At 30.6% G+C, this 19155-nt stretch overlaps 1 protein-coding gene across 2 annotated transcripts; it reads right to left on the bottom strand.

Annotated features, from left to right (window-relative positions):
• Positions 1–2342: 2342 nt before the first annotated feature.
• Positions 2343–18462, bottom strand: LOC140052045 (uncharacterized). Of its 2 annotated transcripts, XM_072097424.1 has the most exons (20): positions 18377–18462; positions 16352–16600; positions 15520–15807; positions 14756–15088; positions 14386–14456; positions 13388–13619; positions 12652–12746; positions 12126–12333; positions 11860–11950; positions 10665–10905; positions 10371–10443; positions 8583–8755; positions 7217–7406; positions 6897–7007; positions 6575–6777; positions 6152–6265; positions 5735–5805; positions 5429–5469; positions 4863–4959; positions 2343–4759 (listed from the first exon to the last, which is right to left on the bottom strand). In XM_072097424.1, the coding sequence occupies exons 1-20, from the start codon at positions 18429–18431 to the stop codon at positions 4540–4542; spliced, it is 3156 nt and encodes a 1051-aa protein (XP_071953525.1). In that variant the 5' UTR covers positions 18432–18462; the 3' UTR covers positions 2343–4539. The 2 variants fall into 2 exon arrangements, with proteins under 2 accessions (XP_071953525.1, XP_071953526.1); XM_072097425.1 differs by lacking the exon at positions 2343–4759 and having other exon boundaries at positions 4881–4959; positions 5413–5469.
• Positions 18463–19155: the final 693 nt, after the last annotated feature.

The raw sequence follows: 19155 nt of genomic DNA, 5'->3' as shown, positions 1-19155 counted from the left end.
AGTTACCCCGGTTTACTTGTCCACACAAACACAGTCACTGTCACACACATCCACTGTAATTGGGACTAGACCGCTTTAGAGGTGTTTACCACCTGTTGGTCCCTATCCTTCACTAACAGAGTTAGTGAGAAGTTGAATAAATGAAAACAAATATGAAACAATAGGTGTTGTGTTTCGGATATATAGAGCGGTTATATAATTCGAATTAGTTACATGACATCATGTAGTGTCGGTATTTTAAAAGGTTTAATTAAGTATGCAAAATGTGCAGTATAATTTAAATGGTATTTTTATTCCGTCATTTTTTCAAAATAATGAAATAAATGAGGTGTATGAAACATAAGTAAGTTTTAAATAATAATGAAAATTAACGGACTAAGGAAGTATAAAACAATTGGTATAACAACAGAGGTGTAAAATAAGTATGCACTACGTGCAGTATGGGGTTAACTAAAATTAAATAATACAGTTGTAAAAGGTTTCTTGATATAACTACGCCGACATATAAAAGTTCGGACATTACAACAATGACAAAAATAAAATAAAAGGATATGAATGAATAGTGAGAATTGATATAGGAAATATAATTGTATGCGAGTGCATAATGATGGTTATGGTTAGATCTGTAATTGATCTCGGTGTTTGGCATATTAAAGTATACTGTTTACGTAATCAAACCTTTTCTACACAATTTAAAACTTTTAATTTAAAACCAATTAAGTAAAACAAAAGAAGAGAAACAGAAATAAAGAAAATATGTATAGAGTGTATTGCACGGTTTGAATATAAAGAGAGATGCTATTGACATGCATACATTATTTTGGGTGTATAAATGTAAGGTAAATTTATAGTAAAATAAATGCAAAGTGGATACGTCCGACAAAAACAAAATAAACGCAAATCATACGCTACTGACGTTACGCATACAATATTATGTGTATAAGTTTTTTGTTAAAACAGAAATTTCAGTAGATCGCTACCAGAATGAATGAATGATTGATTTAACCCATTCCAAGAGAAACCCCACAAAATGCAACGCACCTTCTGAAAAGGTAAAGGATGACTACACAAAGGAACCAACAGACTGAGGCAAGTGAAACTAATGCAATAGATTTCACTCGGAAACTAATCAAATCAGATCAACTGTACACAAAACATCGAGAGAAAATTTAGATTGTGATTACATTCAGCTGATACTTTGTATAAACAATGTGAGAAATAGATTGACTATTTTACAGGTGATCTTGCAAAGGTGAAAGTGTTTGATCTGAAAAAATTCAATCTTTAAAAAAATGCTTGATACATGGCACACAATTAGGTAAAGTTATGATTTTTAAAAACACTATAATGTTATATAGAAATAATAATTTAAAAAAAATAAAATAAATAAAAATTAAAAACAAAACGAAACGCAACATAAGATTAACGCACGAGAAGATAAGCAACGAATACAACCATGGGACACAAGAGTAAGAAAAGAAATTGTAAAACATTTTATAATTATTATAATTTTTGTTTTCTTCTTTTTTTTAATGAAATAATATATATGATGTATATATGAAATTATGAATGTATGCGAATATATGCACTTGTGTGTTTGTGTGTACATGTACAGGAACATAATTTATGCCTATTGTTACGCGATGAATTTAAAACAAGGAAAATGTGAAAAATAATTACGATACATTGCAATAGAAATTTTTTTTTTTAGTACATTTAAATATTTAAGTTTTAGATGTAGAGCAAAGTAGCAAAATAAAAGAAAATTATGAAAAAAGATGGATAGGCCTAATGCGAGAAATATAAAAGTATAGAATTGTTACGAACATACTAATCGAATTATTTTGGGGGAAAATATCAGAACAACAGTTGAATATAGAAATTAAGAAGATGTATACAATCATTGTATTGATCATTTGAAAAATGAAATGAATAAAAGTAGTGGTTAACGCCACAAAAGAGACAGAAAAATTATTTAGTTGTGTAATATGTACTAAATACATTATGTGAAAATATTCTAACCCTACTAAAGTAACCACATAATCATATGAAAATGAGTAGGGTTAGAATGTGTTCACATTTAGTTTGCCATTCGTATTAGTGTGATTGGTCTTCCTTGTGATCTTCACTGAACCTCTCTTTGAAATTAAAAACATGTAGAAAATAAAATGTATGTTGAAATAAAGAAATTGTGTTTGATCGTATTATGTTTCGTTATTAATAAATCTATGCTTTATACATTCTGTGTGTTTATTTTTGTAATACAGGTATATATAAAATAAAATGTTACATTAAAGACCTACTGTTTAAAATAAAAAGTATACAGCATATTTCTAATCATAATCGTTTTATTATTGACTGGAGTTTGCAATTACATTTAATAATTTATTTTCGCCTTTGAAATATAGACATTTTGTTGTTTTCTGTTTGTATAATTAAATTAGAAAACATCGTACATGAATAATATTATGTAAGATTTGGTCTTCTATAGAGGGTGGTCAACACAAACCTAAAAAATAAATACTTTATTAAGATCTTGGATTTGGATTTAAGATACATGCCTGAGGATGACATACCCATCTAAACAATTTAGAAAGGCAATTTAATAGGCAAAATTAAATGTCAAAAGTCAATTTAGCAGCCTGCCATTTTAAATAATGGTGGCCATCTTGGATTTGAAGTCACATTCAAAATTAAAATATACATGCTGAGAATGACATATTATATAAAAGTGGGGAAAGAACATTTAATAGGCATTATGAATACAGGTTATATACATTTTTAGAACAGTTTCTTGTTTAATAACATAAGTTAGAATGAACCAAAATGTAAAGAGAGACTTAATTCTCAAAACAGGTGTTGGTGTGAGACAGTGTGAACGTATAGATTCTGCAGTGTCTGATCAATTCGGACTGAAATCTTTAAAGTTGTTATAATTATTTTAAATTTAATATAATAGCAAATATCAACCTATTTAATTAATCTAAACGTGTTTCAAAGCAAAATGAATTAACGTAACGTCAATCTGCGTTGGTCCTAATAGTAAATTCATACTCCATATTCGATATATACAAAGAAGAATGTAAATTTATATTGTACTCATGGAATAACTAATAAGTACCAGTATCAATCTGCAGGTTTTACAGTTTGCAACTTCTTTAATAATGTAATGTTTTCTATGAATAGGGATTATATGCCTAACAAAATTATAAATTATAAAATAATTTATTCATCTTGTAATTGGCGGGTTGTTCGCTGTTGGAAACATAACATATTAATATTTGAATGAATAAAAGTTGTCTGAAGTCCCCCTAAAATGTCAATCATCAAATTCACTTATTAAACCCTGGTTTTCAACTTTATTAGCCTGAAAATGTCAATTTTTAAATATAGCACTGTACCTAATAATGTACGTATAATTAGATTATACAATCACACGTTATTATTGGAAATATGGGTAACAATATAGTTGTATTATGTTTGTCTGTATATTTCTAATTTCCATAGAAATATTAAATACGTTTAAATGATATTGATGGATGATCAGGCCACAATATAGAAATCAGCATATAGGCCTATTTTTTCGTCCTAAAATTACACACATAAGAATATTCTATTATCTATTATTATTTCCCTAAGGTGAGATCTTATTTTTCAATTTTGAATACTATAGAATACTATACGTCAGTTACCGAAAAAAACCATCAAATTGATTAATTCCGGAATAAACTAGGCCTACTATATTACCCACTATTATGTAAAAACAACAACCTACTCGTCATTTTCTTTTTAGAACTTCAGGATAAAGCAAACAATTACATTTGATATTATTGAGATTTGGATAATTCTTACTCTATATAACGGTACATCCTTATTTGAATCTAATTTCGAATTATGATAAATAAACTGAAATGCCAGGACAATTAATTAAAGCGAATCTATTGGCTCGAATAGAAAACGTCAGTATAGCATTTCGAATAAATTTACTACTTGTTGCGACCAATCATTAAATTGCGCAAAAACCAACCAGAGGTCAGGAAATGAGTCTGTGTGATCCTGCCATAAGCACATTGTTATATGTACAAACAAGTCACATCTCTAAAACGCTCCACCTATGGAAAGGGAAAACCCAATATGGCTTCTTCACCCCCCCCTTATAAACCCCAGAACCCCCAAAACTTCAAGTAGGACACTTCACCAACTAAGGGGTCGGGAGAAGTGGATGTTGGGTGTAGAAGTCCAGAGATTTTATCTATTTAGTGTAGGCCTATTTGTTTACTGTTATTTAATAATTAACAGACAATTAAAAGGAAATAGGCCTATTATATACAATCTACAACTAATTTTTCAAGTAACCTTTTTACACAAAATTGCAAAGTCCAGCCTTTAATGTTTACACAAACATTTTATATACAATAATATACATTATTTATTATTATTCACCATTACTTTTTGTTTTCTTCTTCATTCACCTCGTGATACAACTCGGGCAGTTGATGTCGCTATATATTGCAATGCAAGGTTTCAAATCACGTTTATTCAAACGGTCATTTCAGAGGGAGTCATTCCCAAATGTATTTTGATATCGGTGTTAGGTTTCATTTCAGTATACGTATCGACATCAACACTCGTCTGAGGAGCTTCTGTAAAGTATTTTCTAACTTGCTCGTGGTATAATTCATCAAATTTCTGTGACAATTCTATGAAGGATGGCCTTTCCTTGGGCTCCATCTGCCAACAGGAACGCATGATATCATATCTACAATAAATATAATCAATTATACGTATTGTTAATATTAAATGGGTTTTTCATTAAAATGGAACTGAAACATACGCCGGCAGCGCATAATAATAAAACTTACACTCGTTGGCTGCAATACTTTGGTTTTTCTAGTCGTTTATGTTCACCAAGAAAATGTATTAATGATTTTCCATCTGCGTCTGCGTAAGGTATGTCTCCTATTTAAAAAAAAATTTTGTTTTAAATCTTACTTTAGACACATTGATGACCGTCATTCTTTGTCAGAATATGTTAAGATGTGTTAACCTTCGCCAAGGCGGTAAGGCCGCGCCTATATTTTGTTATAATAGCTTAATTATTTGGGAGATCTATCGACTATTTACTTTAAATAAAAATTGAATTAAAAAAGGAAATCTTGTTGATTAAAAATATTTTAATAATCAACTTTTTAATGGTTACCACGTACAGTACCACCACCAAATTAAGTATTCTTTTCTATTATTTATGGCTGTATTATTTGTAATCATTATATAATATCTCTACAGTATAACCAATAAAAATGAATGGAAGAAAATGAAATGGACTTTTTTATGAACAGAGGCGGATTTGAGGAAAACCACCCCTACACTTTTTCTTTTTTTGGAAGAAAATAAGAATTGTTGATACTTTACTTGTTTCTTTACATACCGTAACTAGTTATTTCCCACACAAGAACACCATATGACCATCTATGAATATGAAATTATTAAATGTAACAACAAATATAATTTTAAAAACCGATTCTAAGCAATACGCCGCCCGAACTCAGGAAACTGGAAATGTATTTTATTATTAGGTAAAAGTTTAAAGATTGTGATCAAAAACACTAATTTTGTACAGTAGTTAAGTGCTAAATACTGTTTATAGTCATGACTATCACAATGATTAAGAATGTATAATTCTATTGTAATTTGGCATTAGTTTATTACTAGAAAAAGGTTCAAATATACTTACACATCACTTTTTGACGTATATGTTTGGTACATTATTGATTCTGGAGCCATCCATTTCACCGGAACGCGTCCCTGTAAAATATACAATTATTCATTAAGAAACTATAAAAGGAATGTAATTATTATACAACATGCTTTGTTGATTTTAGAAAAAAAAAATGATAGTAACGTTACAAAAGCGTATTAAAACCCAAGGTATCTGTTTTTTTTTTTCAATATTGGCGCGCCGAATATGAAAGTATTATTAAGAGAAGAGAACGGGGTTGTTTAACCATGGACCTATTCATTTAACAGGAAAAACAAAAAGACAACATCAAATATTACGCAACACAAAAACTCTCGAAAAATAAAGAGAGCATGCATGGTCGAATGCAGGCACGTTACTCCGATGATGATGATTTGAAGAAATTATACATACCGTTGTTGTCATGACGTACATATTTTCATCTCTGGAAAGACCAAAATCTGAAACTTTAGCTGTCAAATTATGATCAATTAGTACGTTCCTTGCTGCTAAATCACGATGAATTACCTGCAAAAAATGTTTTGTTTATTTAATATTTTTAAAAAAAGAAGTAAAAAACAAAAAATAAAATTTAATATAATATTTATATTATTTTCGGATTTGTATATGATGATGAATATGTGTTGATCGGTATAGGCACAGACCTTAAGCCATCTTGTGAATTATAAAAATCGAAAGTACTTTCTTACTTACGAAATAATTGATATATATTATATAACAGATATATACAATAATTATCGTTTTTGTACAGCTATCACATGCATTATGTTTTTCAACTTTTATAATTATCTAAACAAACAAAAAAACTCATCTTACCCCTCTACTAGTCAGATGGTTCATTCCCTTAGCAATATCCCAGCAGAATTTCAAAAGTTGTTCTTGATTAATTGAGGAGACAAAATGATCGTCTTTAGCTCTCATTGCTGAACTGTTTGAATACAAATGTTCTTCTCGACTTAGTTTTAAAAATGTCAGCAGATTTCCATGTTTTGCATATTCCATAGCGACATAGAGAGTACCTAAAATAAGAAAGATTACCGTATTTCAAGAAATTGATATATAATAATATGTATCGATATCATTTGTATAATTATGACTATTGCTGGTAATAGAATGTTGTCTCAGTCTTAGAAAATACCTTCATTGATACATGCTCCTATAAGATGTATAACATTTTCATGATCACCAATCATTGCCATGATGTTAAGCTCTGTCAAGAAATCTGTTTTAGCCTTGTTAACCGCATCCTCTGTTGAGAAATCAGCTTATATTATCTCAGTGGAATAATATTGATTGGTTGGTTGGTTGACTACATTTCCAATGATGTATTGTTGATGTTAATCAACTTTATTTCAACACCATTTAAATCCATTTTCATTATGTTTTCATAGTTACGGATTTATCTGTTATTGTTGTTGATGATGATGATATAATAACAATACTGGATCAATATCCTACCAGGTAAAGTTTTAATAGCCACTTGTTTATTTTTTCCAGTTTCTTTCAGAAGGCCAAGGCGAACTTCGCCGAAATTTCCTCTACCAATAACTTTAGCATCGATCATTAAATCTTCCCAGCAAATCTTTTTGTAATCGCATATATCTTCATAAAACTCTGACCCTCTGTTTGCTGTCAATTGTATTGTCTCCTGTATTTTAAACGTATAATTCACTGTTATGTTATTTAAGACTTTGTGATCAAGCAAACACAAAACACAGCTTGGATTTATATACTTATAACTGTAGACCTAATTTATTAATAACTATTTGGTTCTCGAATTTTAGCGACAATGTTTTTTAAATGTACGTACCGCAGGACTATAATACATTGTCGTTTACAGAAACGAATAAATAGACATGATGATTTATGTAGTCAACTAAAATTAGCACCCTGGGAATTACTTCCGAAAGAGAAACTTGTCACAAAATGAGTCCAAATAAACAAAACCAATTTGCGTTTTGTATATAACAATAGGGTTCAGAGATGGGGAAGAAGATGGGTACAAAGAGGAACTATTAGGAAGATTAATTATCCACTCAGTACGGAAATATGTTTTCATGTTTTATAGGCCTATAAATAATATACCGCTAAATACTAAACATTTGCGATTTAATTCTTTGTTAAAACTGTCACTTTCATAGTCGATTGAAATAGTAAAGTACATGTAACAATACACCACTACGACGTTTATATATTTTGTAAACGTTGAGAAGCAACTGTCAGTAATTAAGTTTATTTGTATACAGTATTATGTGTTTATATATCAAACAGTACCCACACTCACAGTAAGAAATTAGCGATTTAAATGGCGACCAAAAATGATTAATAAAAGTATTGCAATACTATATTAAGCTTATCCGCAAGGACCCATAGATTTACCTACTTGTGTTAAACCAAATAATTATACTGAGAATGAGAAATTGGAATGTTCAAATGTATAAACGTATATTAAATCTTCAAAATAGTAATTTTTGTAAAGAAAATCATCGGCCTGTCTTCAACATTATGATGCTGTACTCGAGCTGTTCAACCGGTTTTCAGCTATTAAAACAAGTTTCGTAGAAGGAGTAAATGCAAAGCATCCTCGTATTATTGTGTGCGGGTATTTTTCAAGATGGACATCCATTAGACAGTGTATACCACGATCGGAAAACACCTTTTTGGGGCAAATCGTTGAACCTAAATTTGTTTTAATTGTCAATAACTAATTATCTAACTCAACTTAATGAGTAAACAGGGTGATGTTAGGTGGTTAAAATAAGTACCAAACGTACGAACACACTTTATTCTAGAAGTGACCTAACCCTAATGTACAATATATTACCATATCAATGTATTCCTGTGGTGTATGATGATGATGGCGATGAGAACTCAGTTGCTCCAGGAACTTGTGTGATCCACCATTGCGTTTGTAATAGGCAACTAGAACCACAATAACAAGGAGTAGAATTGATATACCAATCATTCCAATAATACCAATAATTCCAATTTTTTCATCTGAAAATAATAATGCATTTAGAAAGGATCACATCTAATAATACTGCATAATGAGAATTATATAAAGATGTATGGTGATTACCATGACCACAACTATAAACATGTTTGCTAATAATATTGCTATTAATGAGTGGTGCCTTGTTTTCTTTTCGATTGTGTTACTCCATTGACCATTTGAATTAAGTCTACTCCCAAGTATTCCACTTAACAACTTCCACCTGAATGTTCCTATAATACCATTTTCAAATTGGTACTATGGTATGTACTATTAAAGACAATATTACAAATAGAAAAGTCATTGCTTATCAATTAGGGTGTTGTTTACATGTTCAAAATTGCTATTTAATAGGCCTAGATGCCAGTAAAAATACCTAGATTTGGAATCACCAATAAATATCTGGTGAAGTAAATTCACTTGATTACATTTAATAATGTTATATATAGAGTGAAGGAGAGATGTTTCTATAGAATTTAGGTAAACCCAACGCTGCTTTAAATAATTCACTTTGTTTTTTTCTCTAAGTCAAGAACATCCTTCTTGCTCAGATTTACACATTGTAGGCCATACGTTAGAGTTGGTATCATGACTGTTTTCCAGACATGTAGTTTTACATCTGTAGACGAACGATATTTACACTTGCCAGTTCCTTGCAATGCATAGAAAGCTCTCCGATATTTACTTATTCTATTCCTGACATGAGTCTCTCCCAGTTCAACGCATAGGTGTCGACATAAACACATGCCAAGATACTGTTATCTAGATACCATGTGGGATCTTCAATAAATAGTGATTTTCAAAACACAGCGCAGAACGTTTTTGTTGGATTAAATCTCAGACCATTAGAAACAATGTAACTATTAGCAAAATCAATTAATTTCTGAAGACCCCACAACAGATAGACTTGTTAAAAAATATCATCCGCGTAGCAAAATGCATTATAAGAACAGTTGCTGATTGCTATACCACAATTACGATTATTTAACTTTTCAATTAGATCTTTGTAAAACATGTTAAAAATAAAGGGTGATGCTAATCCGCCCTGACGAGTTCTCTTCAAAATTGTTTATTTTGACCGATACAGTTATTCCACTTGATCCTGATATATATGTTGGTATACAAGTCATGCATGCACCCCTACCAGCTGTCAGTAACGACTCACTTAATTTTTTAAAAATGATGGAATAGGGGATCGCATTAAATGCACCCTCAGCATCCAAGAAACAAGTATAGGCCACTGACCCTCTATTTGTACAGTCTCTGAAAATGTTGGGAATAATCCCTAATTTAATACAGGTATTGAACACAAAGGCCAAAACCTCTGGTAACTTAGTAGGCCTATGGAGGCTATGCATCAGATGTTCAGTCATAATGCCATCAGTTCCCGGAGCAGATCCCTTATTAAGAGAATTAATGTTTCTTTGTACATCCTCACAGCTAAATTACATATCATTAAATATTTCAATTCTCAACTGATTGGATTTATCATTGTCAAACGCCTCAGCCTCTTCTATGGCAGGGGATGGAGAGGTGTTAGGAGCAAACTTAAGACTCGTAGAAGTCGGTTAATGATTGAGTTTATGATTATGTTTAATTGTCGTATAGCTTTTTACTGACCATTTTCAATAGCCATCTCTGACGGAGTTGGTAAATCTGTTCCATTCTTCCAAACAACTAGATCGAATATAACCTAAAAACGAGTATTATTACAACAGTTCATTGCATGCTATTTAAATATTTATATATTTGTATTTTTGTGTTCAGATAGGGGAAAAAACCAGATTTACTAAATTGGGCATGTTTATACTATTAAATAAAATAATTTAAAAATGCTTAATGCATTGTAGGGCATAGCGAGGAGAAACATTATACAGAATTTGAATATTTTCCCGAATCCAAAGTACCACTCACCTCATCTTTATAGTCGATTGGAGCTAAAGCCACATAATACGATTTTGCTGGGTCTAGAGGTGCGTTATAAAACCCGTCATCTAGCTGTTGATTGCCAATTACAAATGTAATGTCACTGACATCAGGCAGGAATTGAGCTGCCATATAGTGCTTCGGTCCTGATTCCGACATCTTCATAAACTTCAGATTTCGTGCTTCATTCATCGAATATTTACTCTCCATTATAAGAACTGAGTAATTTCTGTGGAAATGTTATAGCATAGTTTAAATTATAGCATAATAATAATAATAATAATTTATTTGGAAAACGCTTTTTGAACAGCGGCACACATAATAATGGTGCATCCTTAAAACAATTAAACATACAATATAAAAAATATGAGTATAAAAATAAAGATAGACTAGATTAAAACAGATAATACTCAGATAAAACGGAAGTTCGATAAAACCAAATTAAAAATAAACTGTAATACTAAAACCAATTAAATGCAACCCACATAAGCTTGGACACTAAATTAGCATATCAATTAGTATATGAACAAAGGAATATACAGTACTTAGAATCTATGTTAAGATATACACATTCTTGATACACAGTGTCTACCAGCAAAAATAAAAAGGAACAATAGGAACCCAAATTAGGGACATCAATAAACAGGAAAGCATAGATTAAATTATTTCAGCTGTGGTGAATTATTTGATGACTGTAAACAGAATTAAGATAACTAAACCAACTTACATACAATAAAAAAAAAATTTAAAAAAATCATTCGATAATGTTAGACTTTATACGTTGTCTAAAGGCCCATGCTTTCTTAAGATATGATTTGCAGAATTTATCAAGAATGTCATGGGCTTTGTTTACCATATTAATCGACATTGTTGGAATGAGAACAGAACAATCACCACCAAGTATAATCATTAAGATAACCTCTGAATTATTTAACTGGAGTGAATTCCATAGATCTGAAAGACCAGAATCATTAAGGTTTTGTTCCAAGCATTCAAATTCTGAAATTCGCACTTCTTGTAGTACTTTACAATTTAACATAAAATAACATGACATGGACGAAATATTTCTTTTGAACACAAAACAATCCCAGTTATGATACCGGAATTCATTTGATTAGTTATAATAATTTATTTAATTCCACTCGATAAAAATAAACACGTTAAACCTTACAAAAACGCTTACTTTATGTACGGATAATTTTCGAGTGGTTTAAACTTCACTTTCATCTTTGTTAGTTGTCTCTCTACAACCATCAATTCAGGCTTTCCAGATGCTAATACAAGAAAAAAAAAATTCATTCATCAGTAGAACGCCCAACCCAACGTCGCATTCGTAGCGTGTTATGCCTATAAATACCATTAAATAATCGGTTTGGTCGAGTTAAATAATGCATTGTGCGAATATTGTTGATTTAGCACGCAAACATCATATAAGCATTTTCTGCTTACCTGACGGAGATAACGTGTCCACAAGATAATTTTCTGATGTCACATGTAACGATTTTGAGATCCGTTTGACAGTGAAGTTGTAGCGACAAGCAGACTGAAGATCGACGATATGAAAAGTCGTTGAGGCCGCTAGAAAGGTTTGGTTGCGTGTTGTTGAGTTTGCTTCTGGTAGCAAATAGTACAGCCTGTATAAACACTGATAGGTAATCTGTATGGAAACAATTCATGATATAAATACTACGTTAAACAAATATAAGAGTAAATGCTCAAATATATAATAATCATCACATAAATAATCATATGGGCATATATGGTGAAAATCTACTTATAGTTAATAGTAGTAAAATTAAGAACTGTACCAGGAACAGACCATGTTTTAAATCCATTTCTTTATTGGCATGTGCTGTATATATATTTTAAAGTTAAGGTATGTGTTCTTTTTCTTTTTTTAATTTTTAATATTTATATAATATTTCTTTTAATAGTCTAAGTTTATACGTAATAATGTAAAATATGTTAGGCATACGTCGTAGTAGTTAGCCAGATCTAATGTTGTATTCGGCGTCTTCAGAACAATTGTAACATACTCATCAGTTGCAGATGTTTTCAACAAACGAAGACCTGCAAGTACAACATCAAGTATTAAAACAGATAGCATTTATTAATGTTAATGTACTATTTGAAAGCGTATACTATATGATTTGTTTTGCATCACACTGACAAGATATAAATTCAAACTATTAGGCCTATATAGTTAGTTTCAAACACAGGATTGAACTAATATTTCTTCTAGTATTTGTAAAGAACTAGGCCTGTACCCCATACGAGTTACAATCAGAGGTGAATGGAATGTAGAAATTGATCCTACTTCATCTCACAATTGAATTCAAAATAAGTTCACATTTATTCAGTGAAATTTCTACATCTTACCAAGATGTTTTTCTGTGACTATAAGACCGGTTTACACAAACAAAATTGATTGAGTAGGCCTAAGCATGCATATGATCGATGTTCTCTATTCGTAGTGTTCTGTATTCATCAATCAATATCATCAATTAATATATAATATATATTTAAAGTATATTGATAAATCTCGAAATGTGTCTTATTTCTACTTTAGCAACTATGTTCACGATAGAACAAATTATATATTGCTCAGTACAAGCAATTAGGCACATTACGTATAACGTGCGTAGTGGAAGATAATTATGGTAGGCCTATACCTAAACGTCAATAGTCCCAAAATTGTTACGATTGCTTACATGAATCAGTTGTTGAGACATTTACGGCTGTTGAACTTAAACTCTCCATATCCTGATTTGAAGCCGTAACGCTGATGTCGTATGTAGCACAAAGATGATCAACTTTTAGCAGCACTTCAGACTTGACTTTTTCAACCTCTACCTCAAAGACTTTCGATGGGTATGAAACCATATTGTATCGCACAATGTATGAATTCACCCCTTCACAATTCCAATCTTCGATCTTAATGTTCTATGATTATACAAATAACATAAATACATATAAAATATAAGCCTACTGTTATTTTCCATACTTTCATCCGTTAACATTGCATTTCATTGCGGAGGTTCATAAATCGTCGACCTTGGTTTCTAACCACCGTATTTCCTGAGATAGCTTCCTACCCTAAGAACATGGTTTATACGAAGTTTTGATATGTTATCAATATAATTCAATTTTTATTTTATAGGCCTAAAAGAATCAAAAATATCCTGATATACTTTCCATTTTCGTACATTTAAACTCAAACTGTTCATACCGTAACATTTAAAAACAAAAGTAAATAAATATGCATAGCTGTTATGAACAATGTAGGTCTTGTGTGAATTGTTGAATATTAAATGAATATCAGTTAGATAAAAAGACGTAGTGCTACATAACTTAACTTCAGTTCTATTGTTTTCACTTGATTCAATTTACTTTAAATATTTTTCAAACCAATATTATATTACTAAAAGTAAAATACTGATCAGAGGTATTGTAAAAAAAGTGTTCATGATCATAATTATGTTTCAATAATTGATAAAAATGATGCATAGACTATATTTTTATTTGAATAAAATTATAATTAATCATGTTAAGAAGATGTAACACTGAAATATTACCCGAGATAAATTAGTAATGTGTACTAAGGAATTATTTGTTCTCTATAAACGTTCTTCGTATGATTTCCAATTTCATAATGACTACTATTATTTAAAATATCTAAGTCATGTCTTGAAGGAAATGATTGTTTTACCTTCCATTTAACTTGGATCATATCACTTCCGATTAGAGACACACTCACAACGGTTGGCGAACTCTTCGGCTCTATGTATTATATAATGTGTAAAAAATATAACAGATTAATAGTCAGGCATACATTATTCTAATAGGCATAACCGTTAATTAATTAATTGATAATTGATTATGTCGTTAATTGTTCCTTCGTTCGTTGATTCTTTCGCCAGTTTATTCACATTTTTCGTAGTCCCTATTATTCATACATTGTCATCCAATCATTATCACCAAGAGCGTTGTTGATTACGTTCATATTAATGAACATTAGATTGACAATGACAATTATCACTTATTATTTAATCATTATATAGCTAATAATAATAACGTACTTAGACACGGTATGTATATAGTACGCCCAGCACTAGTAATGAATGGTCCTTCTCCTCCAAATCCAGGTCGTGATGGAATCGCAAAGAAAGTACACAGAAATCCTCTTTTAATGGATAATTCTCCAATCGACGATTGTAATGACGTTGTAGATCCGTCTACCCCATTTCCAATGTATTTAGATGTAGAATTAGTGCAGTTGTAAAGTACACTGTATTTGATAACCGGACCGTCACCAGGCTCCATTATTTTAGAATCAGGCCATGCCTTCCAAATAATTGTCACATCATTGTCGTTTATATTCACGTTTGGTTGATTGTGGAGACGTGGAGTTTCTAATAAAATAAAAGGTGAAAGCAGATAATGTAAAATTAATATTGAAACGGAATTGCTGTCTGTTGCAAGCCACCTTTACGTGAGATAATTCGACACTGGTAAAAACAATACAATAAAAACAAAACATAGGCCTATAGAAGGAACCGTACCACAATTTGATCATAAATGGCTTTTTTATTTATTTATTGTTTTATCATATCGTTTTTCAAAGTAATTTCTTTTAACCGTGCGTAAATTGACTTGAAATAAATTCTAAATTTGTTCAGTTTCAACAGTGTAGAAAATGGACCTGCTTCACTAGGAGTAACAGTGAACATGGATCCATTAGGCATATTAGTGGGATGCGTAGATCAAAAGTGTAGTATAGTACAATATGAATGTGTATAACAGAAAAATTTGATTCTTGATATACATAATAATGTAAGCTTACTGTACACTTGTCCTTCAATGGTTTTATTCAAACTTCCAATTGCGGTTATCACACTACATGTATACGGCTTAGTATTCCATACTGTTATTCCTACAAAATCCATCTCAATAGTAAAGTTATCGTTGTGTACTACAGCCTTTTTTGGCAATATTGGACGGCCATCAGGTAAATATAATGTGACCTCATCAATTGTGGGTAGTGGATCTCCCTGTATCACACAGCTTGCTTGTCCGTCTTGATTTTCATTTACTGCCAGGCCTTCGAACACTATGATGTTTGGTTCAGGTTCTAAATTCATACAGTGGTTAAAATTATATTCTAGTCAATTACTAAAAAACAATACATAGCTTAAATATTTTAATATTTAACGAAATACAAATACATGGACTGATATTTTTTTTCTTTTGACTCGTTCACTAAAACACAGTACATTCAGATTGAACTATTTGCTTAATTAATTAAAGTATAAATTGAAATGTCTCAGTGTTACTGAATCATTTAAATCATGTCTAAAATTCTACAAAATAGGGCGCACCATAATCGGTATAGGGTTTTGTTGTATTCAAATTCTTCTTTATTGGTACTGAATTTACAATTAGAGAATCTTTGTCTATGCACTCCAGATCGAAAAAATGTTCATAAAAAGATGGTTAAACATTTAAACATAATAGAAAATGTATAATATATTATAATGTATTGTTCATTATGAGTAATTATCTGCACATCTGACAATAGACTGCGAAACGAATGACTCATAACGTTTTGTATGATTTCGAGGTTGATGGATACGTTCGATGGAAGAAAGGTATTTACGATTGTGTTGTTTTCTTACCAATTATGAATAGTTCAAAAGCTTTTATTGGTATTAAATCTGCCTCACTTGATGCGGGGTTAGAGTAGTAACAATCGTATGATCCTGAATCTGACACGGTAACGTTGGTCAGGTTTAATGTACTTTGACGCACCCATTCATCATTTGCTACATCATTTTTCTCCCACAAAAGTCCATCTATATCCACGTCAGTGTCAACGAACAAACTAACAGAGTCACCTGCAAGTATCCATTTATAATCAACTTGCCCTAAAAATAAACAAATTCAATAATGGTGCTTGAAGTAATCCAATTATCTTGAATGCAGTTTATCATTAGTATCCATACTATTATATGAAAAACAAATTATTTGGCATTCTATTCTATATAAGAATTACCAATGATGTAGCTGGAGGCACCAGTATAAATTATAACTGTATTATTGGCCAAGACAATGCTTCATTCAATATTCAATATTTTACCACATACATTTATTCGGCTGGCGTAGGTCTACACTTATTTCTCTAATATGTCTACATGCCTTCGAGGGCAGTGCAAACATTGCATATAAATAAAATACAATAAGTGCCATACTTTTTATAATTGCTAAACTAACGCTTAGAATATTGTGCTAAGTATAATAACAATAACTGCAATTAAGATTTTGATTTACTTCCTTATTGTCTTTTTCTTTGTGGTAACCACTTCCAATTAATAAAATAAAGATTCTAAATTCTCTTATTAAAATATTTTATTAAGATACCATATGGCCAATAGCAATGACCTGAGTGTTTATTGTATAGGCCTATTTTCTTTATTTTGTGTGGTTTCTTAAAAAAATGAAGCTCACAATAGAAAAATTGTAGACTAGTTTGGCGATCATTTTGTGTATATATTATTCTTTTATTATTCCTGGTTCATTGTGGTGATGGTATCCGGCAGGGTCAACCGTATAATGCGTATTTGATTTCGTAATAATAAGGAGTGCTTTTTTATACAGGCTACTGACTGTGTGCTGGTATAGCTTACTGTGGACACGTTGCTTGAAAAAAAACCATATCTTTAAAAAGAATTGACTAAATTGGAAAGAACACTTACAAATAAATGAGCGTTAATTTGTAATCTGATAATAAAGAAACCAATTTAGAAAAAAAACCACAATGTATTAATTTAAAAAAAAAGAAAATCAAACTCCGTACCCATGATAGATCTCTGCGAAGAATTTGAGCAAACAGAATTTCTATGTTTTTCCTAAAACAAATGATAATAAATGATACTTGACTTGAATTGACTTGACTTGACTTTAGGGAGGAAGCTGTCAAATCGATATTGAAATACATTTATGTTTGTGAAATGATTTGTTTGAGAAGTATGTAGAATGTTGCATCTTACAACAAATAAATGATGATAGGACTATACAGCGGAATTATTAAAGAACTATGTTTGTTAGTATTGCACGTTTTATTCGCATAACTTGTTTATTCAGTAATCGTTTGTTGAAGGTTATACTAAAAAATATTAATACAAAATCTAGATTATTGGCATCGCATCATACTTTAAATTTATAATTAATAAGAAGCTGTATCGGTAGACTAATTATAATAATAATGATTTATTTATTTGCGATTGAGATCAGATGTGTATGAAACAAAAACAAACATTAATGACACTTTAAAACTTTTAAACATTCAATCCAAAATACTTTTGATTAACATAACAGTATATATATATTTTATCTTAAATATTTCTTCCATCATTTATATGGGCCTATACTATATATTTTGTTCGATAGTTAGCTTATTGGAAATTTGTGTGTAGGCCTACTAATGTAAATTACTAAACTAAATGTCTTTGATTTTATTATTATATGTTGATGTTCTCTACTGAACCACATTCGAAATCAATGCTTTAGCACAGAAAGTGTCATTCACTATAAAGACAGAATAAATAAATAATACATTTTGACATTTTCATCTTAATTAAAAAGTACAGACCGAAATGGTGTAAGAATAATTTACTAGCTTATAAAAAAAGATTATATCATACCAGAAATTAATTGTAGAATTGCAAAGCCATATATCAGCGTAGTCCAGAGTTCCATATTTCCGTAACTGCTCTTGTTTACACTTAGAAGGTATATTTTTAACTGTAGAAAGCTGAATGCTAGGTGTGCCAGCAGCAGGAAGTGAAATATAGTTCGAAGAGTTTAACCAATGAACGCCTCCTCCTGCTAAAGTGATCACCGGCTAGGTTTGATTGGCAAAACAACTGTCGTACAAACACAATAATGTAGACCTACATAGTTTTCTATTTCAAAGTTTTATTTAAGATTAATTTATTCTTGATTGTGACCCATAATTAAACATTTCGCATACTTTTGCTGGTAAGCTTATATATTGAGAAAATGGATTGTATATTTAACCGGGTAGACCTTTTCTAAACCTAAGAGTATTATAGTTTGTAAAACGATATTAATAACAATGGACGTACAAATGAAATGTTTAACATTAGTGGCAACTATGGTACGATTTAATATATATGCAATTCTCATAGATTCAAGATATATTGTACCCCTTGAATATCATTATATTATTTTTCATGTCACATAATAGTTATTCATTTTGACCAAAAAGTGGACCGGAAATTTTATGAAAAATCATAATTTAAAGAACAAATAATGGTAACACTAATTCTAACTCTTTATGAAAGACTACTTTTTTTACACTTTAAAGCGCTGTATAAATATTCATTAAACCATCCATGATTAAACAAAATACCGCACTCTTAGAAATAAAAAAAATAAATTCGAATTTCATATCGAATCA

Source organism: Antedon mediterranea, chromosome 6 (genome assembly GCF_964355755.1).
Source record: "Antedon mediterranea chromosome 6, ecAntMedi1.1, whole genome shotgun sequence".
Taxonomy (NCBI): Eukaryota; Metazoa; Echinodermata; class Crinoidea; order Comatulida; family Antedonidae; genus Antedon; species Antedon mediterranea.
The sequence above is the reverse complement of the archived record's forward strand: the minus strand, read 5'-3'. Positions and strand labels throughout refer to the sequence as shown.